Raw genomic sequence first — 17,743 nt, forward strand, 5'->3', positions numbered from 1 at the left:
TTTTTCTGTTTTCTTTTTAAAGATAAATTTATTGCTTTCCTTGCAGCTGCAGGGACCAGGTTTCAGATCCTGGTCTTCTCACTTCAGCAATTCCCAAACCATGATGTGCAGCTCTGTGTTAGGATGCTGTCTAAGGTGACCTTGTCCAGAATGTTTTTGTCCACCCATGATTTCTGATTTGGTAAACACTGAATTGTTGTTTTTGGAACAATGGACTCCGCTAGCATAGCCACAGAGCTAACTGCTACATTTGCAAACTAGTTGACATCTTTAGAGCCCAACTGGAACACGTCCCAGTCCATGTCATCAAACGTGTCTTCTGATTGGGCGGACCAGAGTTTGATCTCACTCGTCACCAGAACCTCTCTCATGATGCATTATTTATACTTGGGAAGAAGGCAAATGGCAGGCATGTTGTGAAAGTGTTTTGTGACCTGACTTAAACTGACTGTAACAATGGTCATCCTCTGGTTGGATATGTGGCACACTGGTGAAAGTCTGAGGATAGCTTTATTAAAGTCTTCCACCACAATAAACATGGAATTCAGGTGCCTGATTGTGGAGGTTAGATAAATATCTATGTTAACCAGAGGGTTAATATTGACAGAGGTGATAATAACAGCAGAAAACTGTTATGGCAAGTAATGAAGTGACAGAAGAGCGGCAGACATTCCAGATCAGCAAAGCAGGAGTGCGCAAGAGTCAAGATGTTCCTGGAATCTCACCAATTATTGTTTATCATAAAAAAGACACCTCCACCTTTTACATTACCATATTTGGCTGTTCTGTCTATCCAAAAGACAGAGAGGTATTCAGAAGGGGTTACTGCTCGGTCCGGTATTACAGGTGAAAGCCATGTTTCAGTCAAACAAAGACTATTGCATTCTCTGATGTCTCATTGGAGTTTAATCCTGGCTTGGAGGACATCAATCTTGTTTTCGAGTGACTGGATGTTTGTGAGCAGGATGCTGGGCAGAGGAGGATGATGTGGTTTATTCCTAAGTCTGTTGCATATGCCGCATTTTTGCCACTGTGTTTCTTTCTCCATTGCCAGGGTTTGGCTCTTGTAGTGCCTTTGTTCTTGTTCTCCTCATCACGTAGGATTTCAAAGAGAATCTCACCTGAACACAACAGGTCAATAGGTAGGTTGCCTTGAAATATGTGAGTAACTAGTTCCCATTGTTTAAAAGTGTTTCCCTATCATAAATTAACAAAGCAGTGGTAGTCTGTTCAAGCAATGTGATAAAAAATAACCAAAAAGTATATTCACAGCCTTAATGGAGTCACCAGAATTGTCAGCCGAACTCAATGCCATCTTTGATCAGCAAGGTATTCCTTCTCAGTGGTGGAATAATTGTACTTAGTGCCATCCGGTGACCATGAGTTATAGGCCACAACTCTTTCCTCCCCCTGATTCATTTGAGAGAGGACGGCACTGAGTACAATTATTCCACCAACGAGAGAGAATGCCTTGCTGTTACGTAGACAATAGAGAAGTGACATCGAGAAATTCCACTGTAGTGGAAAAAGTAAGTTATATTGAAACTAGCCCCAGCTAGACGTTGTGCTCACTCTTCCAGTATTCCTGATCATTTCCATTGTGGTGTGCTTTGTCTCTCTCCATTGCTCCCCTTCTTATCTTCTGCGAGGTTGTATTTATCCAATGCTCCGGTAGTCTGCACCTGCTTTCTTTAACCTTCCCAGGTTCGCAAAGTGTAATGGGAAGGTGTCAAGGATTTGTGGAATGCAGAGCTTAGTGTACCTTTGGAACATTTCAACGTCATCACCAGTTTTGCCCTGCTCATCTACAGGGTAACATGCTGGTTACTACAATACATTCATTTGTTAATACTGTGCTATGGCTTTCGATTCATACGCATGCTCATTCACATGGGGAAATGATCTTTATTTGTGAGCAGATTTGTATGAATGCAGCTTGTTTTAACATTACATCATGTGGAGTGTTATGGGAACCGTTCAGTTTGTAAAATACCTGATGCATCTGGAGGGCTTTCAAAATTTGAGAGATGGTTGATTGCGACACACCCAAATCAGCACTATTCCAAAGCTACATTTTACGACTAATCTGCAATCCTTAACGTTTACTTTGCTCTTTTTCTTTTCCAGTTCCATTGTGGAGGCGTTCTTTGCTGCCAGCACCTGTGCAACTCCCTATAATGGCCAAATGAAAGCAGATACCCCAACTTTTAATATGACCTACTGCGTGGAATCCTCTGAGATGAAGCCAAAAAAAACCAAACAAACCACACACACACCAAAGAATTACTTAAAACATTTATGTTAGGTAGAATGCACAGTGGGGTCTGGGTGGTCTTTTGGCCTGGAACCCATGCAGATTCGACTTTTTTTCCACCACTTCTGTTGTCCAGCATTTCCAAAACATTCCACCTTTCCTGTGATGAGCAGCTCCTAGTGACTTAGGAAAGCACATAAGCTCTTCTGGTAAAGTTAGGAGTAGTATTGGGTAAATGGATAAAATGCTTTTACTTCTACTCCTAAGAGTAGGACCAAATTTGCATCAGTCTCAGATTTTTGAGCATGGAGGAACCATTTTCCTACTCAGAGATGTGTGACAAACATGGGCACTGGTTTCCAGTTTACCAGTTAAAGAAGCAGAGCACATTAAGCAACTGTTTATTTACAATTACAAAAATTTATTACAAGAGCAGCTAGGCAGGAGACTGGATGTCCTTTACTCTTCTAGGGACTTGGCTAAAAAGGACTGTGCATGGTGTATGTCTAGCACAAAAATCCAGAAGTGTTAGTGAGACGACCAACACAGCAATAGAGTCTCTCACAAGTCCAATCACTTTTCACTGCCCAAGGTCCCCATTTTTTCTAAAACAGCTTCTTGTTTTCAAAAAAGATTGACTGCCAGATTTTAAGATGCTGAATCTTGTGGCCACCTCATGAGATGCCTCTAAACAAGACTGTGGAAATCATTTGACAGAAGCACTATTTTAGTAACCACTGTGCCCTAAGTTGTCACTAACATTATGGAGTGAAGGGAGATGTGTTTGTAGACTATCCCCTTCTGCAGCAGCCTGAAAGATCCAAATTTAGCACATGATCCAAAATGAAGGCAACATAGAACATTAAAAGAAGCAAAGAGAAAAGCAACTGCCAAACTGATTCAAGTTGTTTATTTCTTAAATAAAAGGCGGAATGGTACATGATGACTGAAAGCAAACTTATTCGTGAAGCCACAGAAATTGCAAGCGAATCCAGAGCAAGTGCATCTCTGCTTGCAGCCGGCTACTAGAACTCACCTTGACTATCACCAGTCACTGCTGTTAGGATAGAGGTGTTCACGTTCCCGAAAATATTAGTTTTTCTTTATAGAGATGTAGATCTTAAAAGCAGAGTTCCTTCCACTACCCCATGGGATTATAAATCCAACATAATAGGATTTAAGGACACATAGCATAACTAAAAGTGTATGTCTTCAGCAGTAAGTGAATCAGGACATGGCTAATTAATGCTAGAGCCCAGCTAGGCTCTATTCTATCACAGCGGCTTATTAGAATGTTGGATTGGGACAGGGATCAAGTAATACAGACCCTCAGGAACGTATTACCCAATCTACACACCTAACTTAAAAGTGGTAGGTAAATAAAACAGATCAATAGGGGAAAAAAAAAACTCATTAAAAACTAAATGGGAACACAGGAGATTTGCAGTACCAGTGCATTAATGGAGGCTGTCGTATCCATGCATACGAGCATATCATTCAGCATGGCCAATGGTCAACTACACACCATCAAGTATGAGTTAGCTAGTCCAATGTTCACCCCGTTAGTAATAAGGGGTGATAAAGCCTTCCCCCTAGATATTAAAGGGACTAAGATTAACACGAGGGGAAGTAACACATACAGTAGAATGAAACAGATTCAAGGAAGCATGTCTTCAAAGGAGCATCACTCCAGCCCAAGCAAAGTGTTATGGAGTCTGTTATATCCTCATGGGGCCAGACACACATTGGTGTCAGTTCCAATGGTTTGCTACTTTATATTCTGGTTTAGTAGGTAAAACTTAAGGAGATAGGTGTAATTTCCTGATTAGTGGTCAGAGTAAGATGAAGCTAAACGGATGGAGTTTGTCTCCTTCTAACCTTCAGGGGAATAGCCAATCTGGGTGAAAGAGCACAGAGACAGAACCTTGAGATGGTCACATTCCCACTGCTCCATAAATGACCAGCCTAGCTCTTTCCTATGCATGATGGACAAAGCTCTAAACTAAGCTGCTCTCTTCTTCAATACCCAATCAAGTTAGCTAGACTGAGCCTCAATAATAGTCATTACCTGAGACAAAGGTTGGGAAGGGTCTTTCTAATAAATATGGGAAGGATACAAATCAAAAATTGAATACACCAATGGGGTGGTGGGGTCACCACAGCTTTTAGTATGGGGAGGGGTTTCCATCCTAGCTGCAGAGAGAGATGCACTTTAAAGATATTCTAGATATGATGCACATTGCTGTCAGAGCTCCACACTTTCCACTCAAAAAATGAAGTTATCCATATTAAGCTTCCCACTTTCCCTTCTTTAGATAAGCACAGTTCACCTTGTCCTTCACCTATCAGCAACAGTACCATCTACTGCCCGAAATCAGTCACAGTGAGCCCCCCTACATCTGACGCCCTGCCCTGCCCTGAAGCCATTTGATAGGCAGGCAGCTCCTGCCACCGAAACAGAGGACAGCAAGATCATCGATGGAGCAGAACAAAGCAGATTTGGCAGTTGCACCTAGAATCCGGGAGAATAAAGTTTCACCCAGGCACTTAGAAGGCACACCATTGGTTGCCTTAAAGACACAAAAACATCTGAAATGACGAGACCCTTAGCAAAGGTGCAAAAAGCAAAAAAAAAAAACAAAAAAAACCAAAAAAACACAATACTCTATTCACTTTAACCAGAACCTCCCAGGCAGCACCTATTACCATGAGAAGTAGAGTGAGGTGGAAACCAGGAGCTACATGCTCCTGGACTGCACCCCAAGCAGCAAAAATAAAGACACTTGCTGTTGCATCACTTAGACACAAGAACAGACAAAATAAAAGGTCAAAACAGGGGCAAGGGGAGGTGCAAGCAAACAATACCCACTAGGGGCAGATTAGAACAAAAGAGAACCACCTGCCCTCACAGTAATGTTCCATTGAAAGATCCAACCCAAGCTGGAGGGAGTGAGAGGAGATAAAAAAAAGGGACCCTATACCAAAAGTCCCTCTTATCTTCTTTCACCCTAACCCATATCCAGCAAAGTCCAGCTTCTCTACCAAACCTCGCAGCGTTTCCCAGGATTCATTGGCGAGCCCAGTGTGCAGCCAAAGTGCTCAGCAAAGTCTTTGGAGTTAGAAAGGGTTCCGATAACCCGGTATTTGGGTGGGCTGTGTGGATCGGTCATCAGCCCCTCATGGGCACTTTCAGGAGTCCATACGGAGCACCAGACCTGAAAAATCATAGGAGAATGAGAGATGTCCAAGTATGTGTTAAGGTCCTCCACCTGCCAATCTGAAATATGGACATTCTTTTCTCTCCTCTTCCAGCATAAGCAGTGCTAACAATAGATACTACCAGGGTCACAAAGAACAGGAACTTCAAGCACTTGTCTTTTACATGCATATGGCTAAACAATTTCACATCTAAACCCCATCCTTAAACTCTCACCTGTGCAAAGCCCACAAAGAAGAGCTGGTCATTGGTTAACCCTACAGCTGGCAGATGCTTTTCCTCCTTATTGTTCTTGAGCCATTTCTTATATGCCTGTTAGGATTGAAACAAAGAAGTTCTATTACAGATCAATGGCCCTCACTGCTCCCCATAACAATGAGTTACTTGGAGAGAAACCTACATGATAGGCAGCTTTAAGCCCCCCATTGTCTGCAATGTTCTCCCCAAGGGTCTGCTTGCCATTAATGTGCTCTCCATTGATGGTGTATTGACCGTACTGCTCTACCATGCACTCTGTGCGGTTCTTGAAGGCTTCCACAGAGGAATTGTGCCACCAGGGTCGAAGGTTGCCATCTTTATCATACTCGCGTCCTGCAAAGACAGACAATCCAGAAATGGATGTCAGATATCATACTTAGTGTTCCAATACCATTTTGCCATCCTTGATTTCCGTAAACTAACCATTTAGATTAGCTTGGTAATCTAATCCTGGCCATTTTTTACACTGCTAAAATGTCCCTTGATTCTTTTATTAATGCAAATTCCCTGACCAAAAAAAACAAGCAAAAAAAAAAAAAAAAACCTCGTATCCAGCATGGGGGTCACACCTTTTCACCTAGAGTAAAAAAAGTTTAGTATTTCTTAACCTGCGAGTACAGTAACCTAGTTCTTAATTATCATATAGACTGATCTCTAACTGAACTCTGTTAACTTCATGAATCTCAATTAAAACCTCCCTGGTTGCCATAGCCCTTATTTTGTAAAAGTGGTAATGCCCAATACTGACCTTGGTCATCAAAGGCATGAGTTAGCTCATGTCCCATCACAACTCCTATGCCACCAAAGTTGAGGGCCCTGAAAAGGAGGAAAAGGCATCAGCAAGTGACATTTGAGATCAGGTCTATGACAGAAATATTTAGAGAATTGAACTTACTTTGGGTGATCACGGGCATAAAATGGAGCTTGTAGGATGCCTGCTGGAAATACAATGCCATTCTTGGTAGGCATGTAGTAAGCATTGACTGTTGGCGGTGTCATGCTCCACCTAAAGAATGAACAAGAAAATGCATTTCATGGTCACGTAAGAAGTGAGCATGGTTGAGGGCATCTATGTGCTCAGCTGTACCAAGTCAGGGAGTGGCCTGTCCCATTTTTGAGGGATGGGAAGTAGTGCCTGTTTAGGAAGTGGTTGCTAGGAACAAAGGCATCACAATAATGATGCTAGCAGCCATATGTCTCAAGGAGGACTTCTAATCAAAGCAAAAGACAACTGCACTAGTATTTGGGCAGGTTCACCACATTCCAGTGTTCCCCAGCATGCTTGACTGCATCCTTGGGAGGGTAGTTAAATAAAGCTATACGGGTTAACAAAAGTCTAAAATAATATCTAGACAGTTGGGGGCAGCATCTGGGTCTAAGCAACAAGAATTAGTGCCATAATTAATAACAAACTGGACTAAAGTAAAAGTTGCCTTTCGAAAGGTGGGGAAATGTGGGAGGTCAGCCATGAATGCAGTTCTTTAAAAGGGGTGACAGATGATGATCCTGGACCAGAAAGGTTGGGATCACATTTTTTTTTTCCCCTCAGACAGTTGAGAAGCTACTTGAACTCATAAGGTTATGCAGGCCATTAGCTGCTACAAGGCATTCTCTCTTTGCGTCTCTAAGACAGCTCCAACACGGACAGTGATCTCAATAGGAGTTAGTGTGTTGTTTGGATGCAAGGCTCAAGTGGTTGGAGGAAGAGAGCAGGGGCCGCGTGTATAAACCCTTGCACAGGATTCCACAGTAAAATTGTCTATGGTTGGCTGTGAAATTCTAAAACTGTACATGTATCACATGCCATGCCAAGTTCCTTTATACAGTTGTGCTCATAAGTTTACAAACACTTGTTAGAATTTGTGAATTATTATCCATTGTTTGGACAATACAAGTAATCATGCAGAAAGCTCTTGCGCAGGCAAATCAATTTATCACATAATCATGTGTGCCATTTTTAAATTTATAATAACTGAAATTACCCAAATGGGTCTGATCTAAAGTTTACACCCTTGAATGTTGGGGCTGATAATACACACACACACACACACACACACAGGTTCAAATTAAGGGTAATTATGGGAATGTGTCCACACCTGTAACTTCCAGGATTGTAAATCAGTGTTTGTATAAATGGTGAATTTAAATTCATACACTCACTAGCGCACACACTCATTCATTCAAAACACACAGTAGGCACTATGTCTATGTTCGGACATAGAGCACTTGCACCTGCTTCCACCAAACCATTAATTTCACACAAATTCAGAGCTGCAGGGAGATACTGCATAAAAAGGCATCTCCAATTACTGATGCCATTCACAGCACGAAAGAGTGGGTTTTTCCTCCTCCACACTTTACTGGTGACTAGTGACCTGCTTCGTTGCCAGAGCTAGAATTTTTTTTTTTCAGGCTTGGTGCATTTGCAGCAGCAACATGTTGCCATTCAATGTATTTGTTGCACACAACCGCGCCAAGGTCACCAAATAAAGGTTCTTTTTCAGTCTCACACTACTGGATGCGTCATGAGGCTGCACTACCAGCCAAGGAAGTTCTGCGGCATGGCGTATGCAAATGTAGGAGGGTGATTAGCAAGGTACATATATGGTTGTTTCTGGGAGGAACCATGCGCACTTACGAATGTAGCTTTACAAGGCATTCTGGTTTATAAAGGGTAAATTGCGTAAAAATGTATGTATGCCCGGTTTTATGAAATTTTGCTGTGTATGCGTATTTCCATGCTCTCAATCACTTGAAGTTTTATAAATGAGGCCACAGTTCTGTCAAACCTTGTACTGCAGGAAATGAATGAATAACCCAGTGACCAGTATACTGTACGTCAGTTTACACATGCGCAGACTCCACTTCATACCCAGCATCATAAAGTTGACCTCCGGCACCACCTCACACCCTGCACACACTCTCTAATCTCACATAGCACACTCATGCACACTTCCATTTAGTCAAACATACAGTGGGCTGTACATCTATGTTCTGACATCTAACACTGGCATCTACTTCCACCAAAGCATTATTGCACACATGTATCCACTTTTTTTCCCCTTTCTTTCCACACACACACACACACACACTGTTCTGGCACACACCTTTATGCCCATTTCACCCCCAACCCCCCAATGTATAGGACAAACTCTCAAGTAAACTCTCATAAAAGCATCCTGTCATAAACTTTAACTGGTTTCAGGTTCCTAAATTGAAACCTCTTCTTCACATTCTAAATGGGCATTCGATCTCACAAACCATATGAAATGGGTATTGCTGTCTCCAGGCATATTAAAACTCGGATCAATCCTGTACTACAGTGGAATGATTGGGCATTGTGTCTCCTTGCTTTCACAACATATCCAAAGTCAGAAATCCAAAAGAAACTCACTGGTCTTTGTTAGGAGGTTTGCGCAGTTGATCTGCCATTACTTTGGCTGAAAAGTTGTAGAAATTGAGTGTATTCTGGAAGAAGTTATCTTCAGAGACTTCATACTGGGGAGAGAAGATACAAATCACTTCATTGACACTATGTAGTTGGTACTGTTGTTGGGTTGGTATGGAGTCACACAAAAACACAACGAGCAGCAGTCTGGCCTATGCTCAAGGTTGTGCCGCCGTACTCTGCAGAAACCCTCAATCCGTGCCTGTAGCACATGAATAAAAACTAAATGACAAAGCAAACATCATGCTTTAAGAATTCCTCTTTGAACGTTCTGTTTTGTTTACATGTGCCAGTGTAAATGCTCACCCCATCATAGACATCATCTAGTTCCTTAATGTCTAGGATGAAATCCGGAAATCCTATCATGTCATAGATTGCATCTGCCTGGAGAGAAGGAAAACCAGAGAGGTCAGTTCCTGCAGCCAATAAGTAGGTCCCTTGTGTGAGATCAATTAGAACACTAACATGACAATCTCAATTTTGGAAAAGAGAACAGAATTCTCCCTGTTGACAGATGCTGTCAGATGGCAGATTGATCTTATAACTGGGAGCTACCTGAATTAAGACAATGCATAGTGCACACTCCATTTAACAGTACACAGGCTATATTGGTGGGTAAAGCACTTAGACCATTTTTGGACGCAATATGATTCTAACTAGCTAATGAAGTAGACAGCTAGCTGAAAATTTCTGTCATCTACTGAGGCAAGATTTTTTTTCTTTTATACAAAGTGACTCATCCAGGGAGGCAGCATGCCATTGACGGCTGAACCAGCAAGGCAAATTATCATTGGCAACTGATCCAGCGAGACAGAATTCTCAAGTAATAATGGCATGCTAAGAAAATCAATTAGGCTAAAAGACAGATTCAGGGAGAGTAAATACTATTTCTAACAGTGACTGACACAGTTAAACATACTATCACCACAATCTAGATGCAGCGAGGCTACTCAGGTTATCAAATCCTGCTTGGTTCAAGTGAATTAAATTTTCCCTTACAAATAATTTCACCTACGAAAATGTTAGGGTGATCCAAAAAAATAAAAATCATTGTGGGCTAATTACGCGAGGAAACAGGTTATCCTCACCAAGGAGGTGTCTTAGCAATACCACTGGTGGTTAAGTACCACTTTCAAAAGTGGAGCATGAAAAGACGGAGTTCCAATATAAAAAGGTAGTCAAACTGATGGGGCTTTCAACCTCAAAACTCTACCTACTTTCTCCTTTGCAGCAAGTCGAGTCTGGTTGTCCATCCAGCTGAGCTCATCCAGTCCTTCTTTGAAGGCCGTCCTAATTTCATTTATCATTCCTTCTGCCTGCCAATGAGAAATATAGAATAAGCAGAAAAGCAAAAAGAAAGAGAGTCAGAAAGGACAGTCAACAAACCAAGTGCCAAATTCCCACCAAATTACTACTATATTAGCCAAGTTCTAGTGGTTACTTACAATCTCCTTGCTGTGTTTATCAAATGTGGCTTTAACAAACAGAGCACCCAGGGCAAAGCCTAATGTGTCATCCGTGTTCCCAATGCAGGTCTGCCAACGGGGCATGCAAGACTGTGGAAAGAGTAACCAACCATAAATTGAAAACAGTTGCAAAATTAGCCACTGATTAGGAGTCTGGGAGAAACAGTTATACACATTACTGATGATATCTGCTATTTACAATATGTCTGGTATATGCGCACACTGCCCCAGTTTGTCAGATGCACATGTTAATTTTTTACTTTTATTACACTGATCATTTTATATGTCTTCTGCTATATTTATTGCAGTTTGTTTTCACTATTTAAAAAAAAAAAAAAAAGACTTGTGGTGGTGCGGTTATAAACTAGACTACAGCAACAAAAACCTACAATGGCCCCCATGTTCACAATTGAAGGGGTCCTTTACTGGAAATGGCTGCAGGGGAGTTTTTACATTTGTAGTTCTTCAAGTTCACCTTGATCATTCCTGACAAGAACTGTGTCAGAGAAGTACTGTGGGAAACAGAATGATCTGGGCTCAAACATACTTCCAAATCAGTTTTCTTACTGGATACTGTTTGCCCTCTTCAATTTTCATTTTCATTCAGATTTACAATTGTGCAAAAATTCTTGGTTCTCCTGCGGCCCTGAATTGGATTATGTGGGGTTGACATATTATCCTGGTACTAGCCTAGAATGCTGATGAGTGCCCCGACAGATGTCATTGCACTGGACATGCATGATTTTTGTTGTTTCTCTGCTCCACACAGAATCTGATTGCTTTTTAAGAAGGAGATTACATGGATTAGAAATGACTGCAATGTAGCAAAAACCTGAATTTTGAAGGGCTAAGCCTAAATACAAAGCTATAATTTTACTTTTATATCTTCACAAGAGCAGTGTAGATTTCCGATCATTCCCCCCACAGGCAGGCAGACATACACACCTTCTTGGTGCCATAGAGACACTCAAGAAGCTTATCCTGAGCATTCTCAAAGCGCTGGTCCAGACTGGAAGCAGTCTTCTGTACCAGGTTCCATATGATGTAGTTATTTAACAGACTGGAAAAGAACACAGAAGTGGTCAAATCAGCCAAATAACTCCTATCAGCATGAAACAGAGGATACAGGATACAAAATTGGTAGTTTAGAGCAAATTTTTAAACAATAGGAGGATATATCATCACTACTTATAAAGGCCATTCCTACCTTTTGTCTGTTTTGTTAATTAACTCAGAAACCTGCTGGAGGTACTCCTTGGCATAGACAACCACAAGCTCTGTATCATTTAGGTCCAGTGGGGAGAGTGCAGACGACAGGTAGTCCAGCCATTCCACGGAAGGGGCGAGCATCTGCAGTATAACCAAAAGGATGAATGGATAGACACTTAATGTGGATAAAAGGATAAACAAAATGGTGGAGAAACTGAACAGAGACAAAAAAAAATATGGGGTAAGACAGGACAGAGAGCACAGTGAAGGGGGGACACAACCCACACAGTTCAAGGAAGGCCACAGGGGCCCGAGAGGAGAGGAGGAGGAGGAGGAGGATTGAATCCAATGCACAGCATCTAGAAATAAGTACAATGCAGTGAATAAAGCAATAGAAAAAAAAAATTTAAAAAGTACTCTCTGATGTAGAATAGGAAAAAAGCTGGAGACAGAATAGTATAAGAGAACTATGCACAACACAGGACTCATTAGCTTGATGATACTGAAAGAAAACAGAACGGATAGGAAAAGGAAGTAGAAGGGAAAAGATAAAGGGCTAAGAATTGACAAGAAAGGAGGATAGAAAAGATGCTGCAAAGGAGAATAGGACAAATAGAAGACACAAAGATCAGAGATCTTCATGCAAACTGTAATATTTGTTCTTTTAGAAGCCAATGGCCCAAAACTCCACACACATCTAAGTGTGATGTTGGTCTTAGCCTTGGACCTCCATTCCAAATTACCACTGCACAAAGTTGGGTCAGGAAAGCGAATATCCAAAGCACAGGATTGGAGCATCCACTTTTGCCCGAGGTGTACCTGTAACTCTGCGATGGTAATCTTATGGTAGATCTTCTCCTCATCTCGACGCTCATCCTGAGGCACAGTGATGTTGGCCAATGTTGTCTCAAAATCCAGGATCTGCTTCATCTGCCAACGAGTACTGTTACGGTCTCCTCCCAGAAGAGTACCCAATTCCACCATGTAGTCAAGGTATGCAGTCAGGACCTGTAGTCAGGAGGGTCAGAGGCTGGTAATGCAGGTATAGCAAAGCATTGTATCTCTCAGTTTCTTCAGGAAACATCAGGTAAAGGCAACAGGAGAAAATAGGAAGGCTAGATTCTACAGCATGCTACTAGCTCAGGAAACGTGTAACAAACCAAGTATCACTACTCATTTAAAGAAAACTGTGCACAGCACAATTGCCAATGTCTCATTAAAATTTACTTTACCCTTAAAAGAGTATACTGTATATGGAAAGAATGTTCCCATATATGTACTGAAATTATTAATTTAAAACTGGTATTGGACTCTGTCAACTTAAAAACAGGGGTCATCACATGGAAGACCACATTCCAGTCATTAGGACTATATTGTCAATTGTACATACAACAATGAAATTCTTACTTGCATGTCTCCTCAACAAACTGATACGGTTTTTGGGAAATACAAAATGTCGTAATGCCAACCTAACATGGGGGCAACCTGTTACTGCATCCAAGTTTTAGGGGGTTCTGACAGAATTATGGCACACTAGTAATGGATTCAAATTATTTTTTGAAGTTGCAACTTTTGCATGCTTTTTCAACTTAAATTTTTTGGTTAGTGTTTTGGATTAGATTGTTTAGTTTTTTCTGCATTTCTAGCTAAAGACAGCTGCTTGTTTTTGGACTTTTAGATTTCTGGACGGCATCTCCTTGTGACGTTTTCTTTAGGCTTGCCATTATCCTTCATTGAGTTACTCCATTTATATCAACTACTCACCTTTTCATTGGCTGTCTTGTTGAGGTAATAATCCCTAGAAGGAAGGAACAATCCGGATTGATCAACCTAAAAGGGCAGAGAGGAGAACAGGATTAGGTTGCCATACCCAACCTGTCCATCTTCATAAGCCTTCTTTTCCTGTTTACACCTCATTGGCAGCCACAGATAGGATCCATAGAGCAGATCTTATCTCCAGAATGCCCTTTCCCCTTCTAAATGGCACTAATTTAGTAATGTGTCTCTCTTGGGCACTACTCTCAAGGATATACTCTAAAATAACAACATTCTTTTTAAAAAAAAAAAAAAAAGGGGTGGTGGCATCTCTTACTAGCTCCGTTACCCCTAGGAGGGTATGAAGCTCATAATGGACACAAAACTCACCAGTGAAGCTTATTACTCAGCTCAATCATTTTGTTCCTTCCTTTTACAGCCAAAACCTTGCATCATTCTCTATGGCTTCATTTCACACAATGTTGTGATGACACTGCAGTAACTGAGGTTCACATAGCTTAATGGGAACACATGCATTTTATACCTTTCTAACTTGAACTTTTTGTTTTGTGCAAAGTGGCTGCAGATTACTTACGACAGGAAGGACGGTTAGCTTTGCTGATATTTTTTGATCACTTGTCATTTTCTGGACGTTTTTCTTTATTTGAAAAGTGTGTAATAATCATTTGTTATACATATTCTGGTTTTATGCTCAATTCTTGATTACCATCCTCCATAATATCAACCCCTATTCTTCACTGCTGGATTTTGTCCTTCACTGTGTCACGTTCCACTTGAGGAAACAAGCTGGACCGGCCATATTTAAATATTACATAGATGCCTTTAAAGTGTAAATTTTGGTATCTTTGGGCAGATCTGACAACCACCAGAATCATCTTATTCTTAGTTAAAAGCCTGTTATTTTACAGCAACCTGTTACCACCAGAAAGTGAGGAAGTGGAGCGTGGTGACTGAAATGGCTCCGAATGACAATTTCCAAAAAAACATATTGTTAATTTTTGGGTGGTACCCTCAAAGTGCATTACTTTCCAAACAAACATGCAGCCCTGGATACAAAAGAGGTAAAACAACATCTCCTGAATGAGAAAAAATAAAGCATTGAAATGCAATGACAAAAACGCTCTGAACAACACACAAGGGGCTGAAGAAAAAACTGAGGGAAGGAAGGTAAGCTTACTAGGATAAAACAGAAAACAAACTCAACCAGAACACCATGAAGGATATCTGCAAAGAACTATGCAGAATTACTGGACTCAAGCAATGCAGGAATCCGGTGCTAGAAGGGGATGTGGACAAACCTGATGCACTAAACCATTTTTTTTTTTTTTAAATAGTTTTTTTCCTCCCATCGTTACATTCTACCAATGACCAGTCCTCCCACACCATTTCTACTATATGAACAACTCCTACCATGTCAATTGGAACGGCCAATGAGGCATCCACCTCCGACTATGGGTATAGACTGTCCATAACTGAAGCCCAAGTGAGGAGACAACCAAGGAAGCTACACAGAGCAAAAGCTGATGGACCAGATGGAATCAGTTCTCAAGTTCTTAAGGCCTGTGTAGACCAACTTTGTGGTATCCTCTGTCACCTGTTCATCAGGCCTTAAGGTTCCAGAAAGTGCAGCTGCTGTGGAAAACATTTTACTTTGTTCCTGTTCTAAAGAAAGCAGGCACCTCTTCACCCAAGGACTACAGACCAGTGGCTCTTATGCCTCACATCATGAAGACATTTGAGAGGCTGTTCCTGGACTACAGTATATGCTTCCACTTGTGGTAGGCTACCTGGACCCACTGCAGTATCACACAGACTGGAGGATACAATTATCTATCCACTTCACAAGATTTATTCTCAGCTGGACAAAGCTGGCAGCACTAGGATTATGTTTTTTTGATTTCCCAATTTTCTTTGAATGCCTTCAATACCATCCAACCATCTCTGTTAAGGGGTAAACTCAAAGATATGCAGGTGGATGAGCCAATTGTGTCTTGGATAATGAACGATCTGTTAGGGAGACCACTGTTTGAGAGATGGACTATGCCTTCAATATGGAAGTGAGCAACACTGCAGCACCACAAGGAACAGTCCTGTCACCTTTTTCCTTTACTCTGTACAACTCAGAGTATAAATATCAGGCCATATCACTTGAAGAAATTCTCAGATGATTCTGCACTTATTGGGCATGTGACTAAAGGGAGGCAAGAAAAAGTATAATTGGAATGAGGTAGAGAACTTTGTTGGTGCAGAAAGAATTGCCTGCAACTTAACATCAGCAAAACCAAGGTCACTATTCAGGGAGTGGATGCAGAGGTGGTGCAGTCCTACAAGTACATTCAAAACAGTAACAGATTGGACCGATTTCATGACACTGTAGATTTTTTTTTTTTTCTTTCCCGTAAAAAGGACAGATCAGACTTTTTTTAGGATTCCATTCAAGTGGTAGTCACACCATGCACATCCTCTACAACTCTACGATGGATAGTGCGATTTTCTGCACTGCAGTGTGCTGGTCTGGTAGCATCACTTCAAGAGAGGTCCGTAGAATCATCAAGCTAATTAACAAGGCATTTGCAGGTAAGGAACACACTCTGGACCCCCTGGAGGTCACAGCAAAGGAGAGAATTAAAAGAAAATTACGTGCCATTATGAACAATGCTGCACATCCTTTCCCTGACACACTAACACAGAGAACTTTCAGCCAATTATTCAGCAAAAGTGTCACAAGAAACACTACTGGGAATCCTTTATACTAATGGCAACACACAGACATACAGATAAGGTCTCGCTAGGACTCTCAAGTTAGAAGTTTCTTAATAATTTTACTCTGGTGTATTCATTTGTACATAGGGTAATATGATCTGTACAGCTACATATTTCTGAAGAAAATTTTAAATTACCTACACTTTTCCAAACAAAACCTCTTGGAATGCCCCAGTCTAGGATCTATATATAGCTGTAGGCCTTTTAATCTTAATTTTTATCTGACAGATGCATTTCTACAGACCCAAACCCTTCAAAAATGAACCCATGCCCAACTCCTTTTTATCTCGCCCTATCTATATAAACCCAGAATGTGTCAAGAATTGATTGTATACATACACACATACAGTGTAAGCCTGTGCTGTAAAAAGCCCAGGGTCCTAGAAACTATCAAAATCATCATGGGGGCAAAATTCAAATAAAAAAACCCTGAAATGTACAGATGTCAGGTAATACTCTGCAAACTTCTCTGGGCATCTCTCTTCTAGGAGGATTTGTTTTGCAGACATGTTCGCATCGCTTCCGATTTAGCACTGGGAGGAAAAGTAAAAGGGATACCAACTTGGTCTTACTTCCAAGGTTTTGGTTTGCTGACGTGCTGGCCCTGCTTGTGCTATTAGTGGCAAAGTGAGTTTTCTGTTTTCTCGGAGGCAGAGCCCATATTTTATATATTATGGTTATTTATACTGCAGATTTTCTACTAATCTCTTTGCTTTTCATAGATAGAGATATCTCGCTCTCTATCACACACAGAAAAGCAAAGAGATTAGTAGAAAATCCGCAGTGGATGGACTCTTGTGCCTTAGTTGGAAGGACAAGAGAACGGGGTCCAAGACATCTCACCTGGATAACATTACTATTTGAGTTCTTTGGATCCACGCTCACATAGATGGTGAAAAAAGGGGAGGCCCTGTAAGGTCCCGAGACGGTCTTCAGGACCTCCATAAATGTATCCTTCTCTTTATCCCAGGGTCCACTGATGTTCCAGCCACCTATCTGTGATAATGGAGAAAGGGAAATGTTTAGCATTATTTTAACCACATCGTCAAAATGAAAGAGGAATTCTTTTCCTTGGGCAGTGTAATTGCACAGGTCAACATCCTTTCTTGATCAGACTGGCAGAGGAATCTGTGAAACTGATGGTCCAACTCAGATGCCAGACTTACCCTATTGATGAGGTCGATCAGGGGCTGGGCTCCCAGTTCCTCTATCTTGACCTCATTAAGACAGGACAGGTAGTACCGCTGTGCCTTCCTCTCTGCTTCACTGCTGGAGTTGAATGTGGTGTTCTCTACAGGGGGACAATCCGATATTAACTCCTCTTTCCCTTTATGGTTTTCTCAGTGACTGCT

General features: G+C 41.3%; 1 protein-coding gene across 3 annotated transcripts in view; it reads right to left on the minus strand.

The window, feature by feature from the left end:
* Nucleotides 1-3,149: 3,149 nt before the first annotated feature.
* ece2b (endothelin converting enzyme 2b) overlaps nt 3,150-17,743 on the minus strand; it is a 47,518-nt gene continuing 32,924 nt past the window's right edge. For all 3 annotated transcript variants that reach the window (XM_039765323.1, XM_039765339.1, XM_039765331.1), the window contains 15 exons: nt 17,558-17,682; nt 17,235-17,387; nt 13,617-13,682; nt 12,672-12,860; nt 11,851-11,993; nt 11,589-11,703; nt 10,623-10,733; nt 10,395-10,493; nt 9,484-9,561; nt 9,124-9,227; nt 6,625-6,735; nt 6,478-6,545; nt 5,872-6,062; nt 5,688-5,783; nt 3,150-5,469 (listed from right to left, as the gene is read on the minus strand). In XM_039765323.1, coding sequence (XP_039621257.1) covers nt 5,293-5,469; nt 5,688-5,783; nt 5,872-6,062; nt 6,478-6,545; nt 6,625-6,735; nt 9,124-9,227; nt 9,484-9,561; nt 10,395-10,493; nt 10,623-10,733; nt 11,589-11,703; nt 11,851-11,993; nt 12,672-12,860; nt 13,617-13,682; nt 17,235-17,387; nt 17,558-17,682 — 1,826 coding nt within the window. In that variant the 3' untranslated portion in view covers nt 3,150-5,292. The remainder of the gene's footprint in view (nt 5,470-5,687; nt 5,784-5,871; nt 6,063-6,477; nt 6,546-6,624; nt 6,736-9,123; nt 9,228-9,483; nt 9,562-10,394; nt 10,494-10,622; nt 10,734-11,588; nt 11,704-11,850; nt 11,994-12,671; nt 12,861-13,616; nt 13,683-17,234; nt 17,388-17,557; nt 17,683-17,743) is intronic.

Source organism: Polypterus senegalus, chromosome 1 (assembly GCF_016835505.1).
Source record: "Polypterus senegalus isolate Bchr_013 chromosome 1, ASM1683550v1, whole genome shotgun sequence".
Classification (NCBI taxonomy): domain Eukaryota; kingdom Metazoa; phylum Chordata; class Cladistia; order Polypteriformes; family Polypteridae; genus Polypterus; species Polypterus senegalus.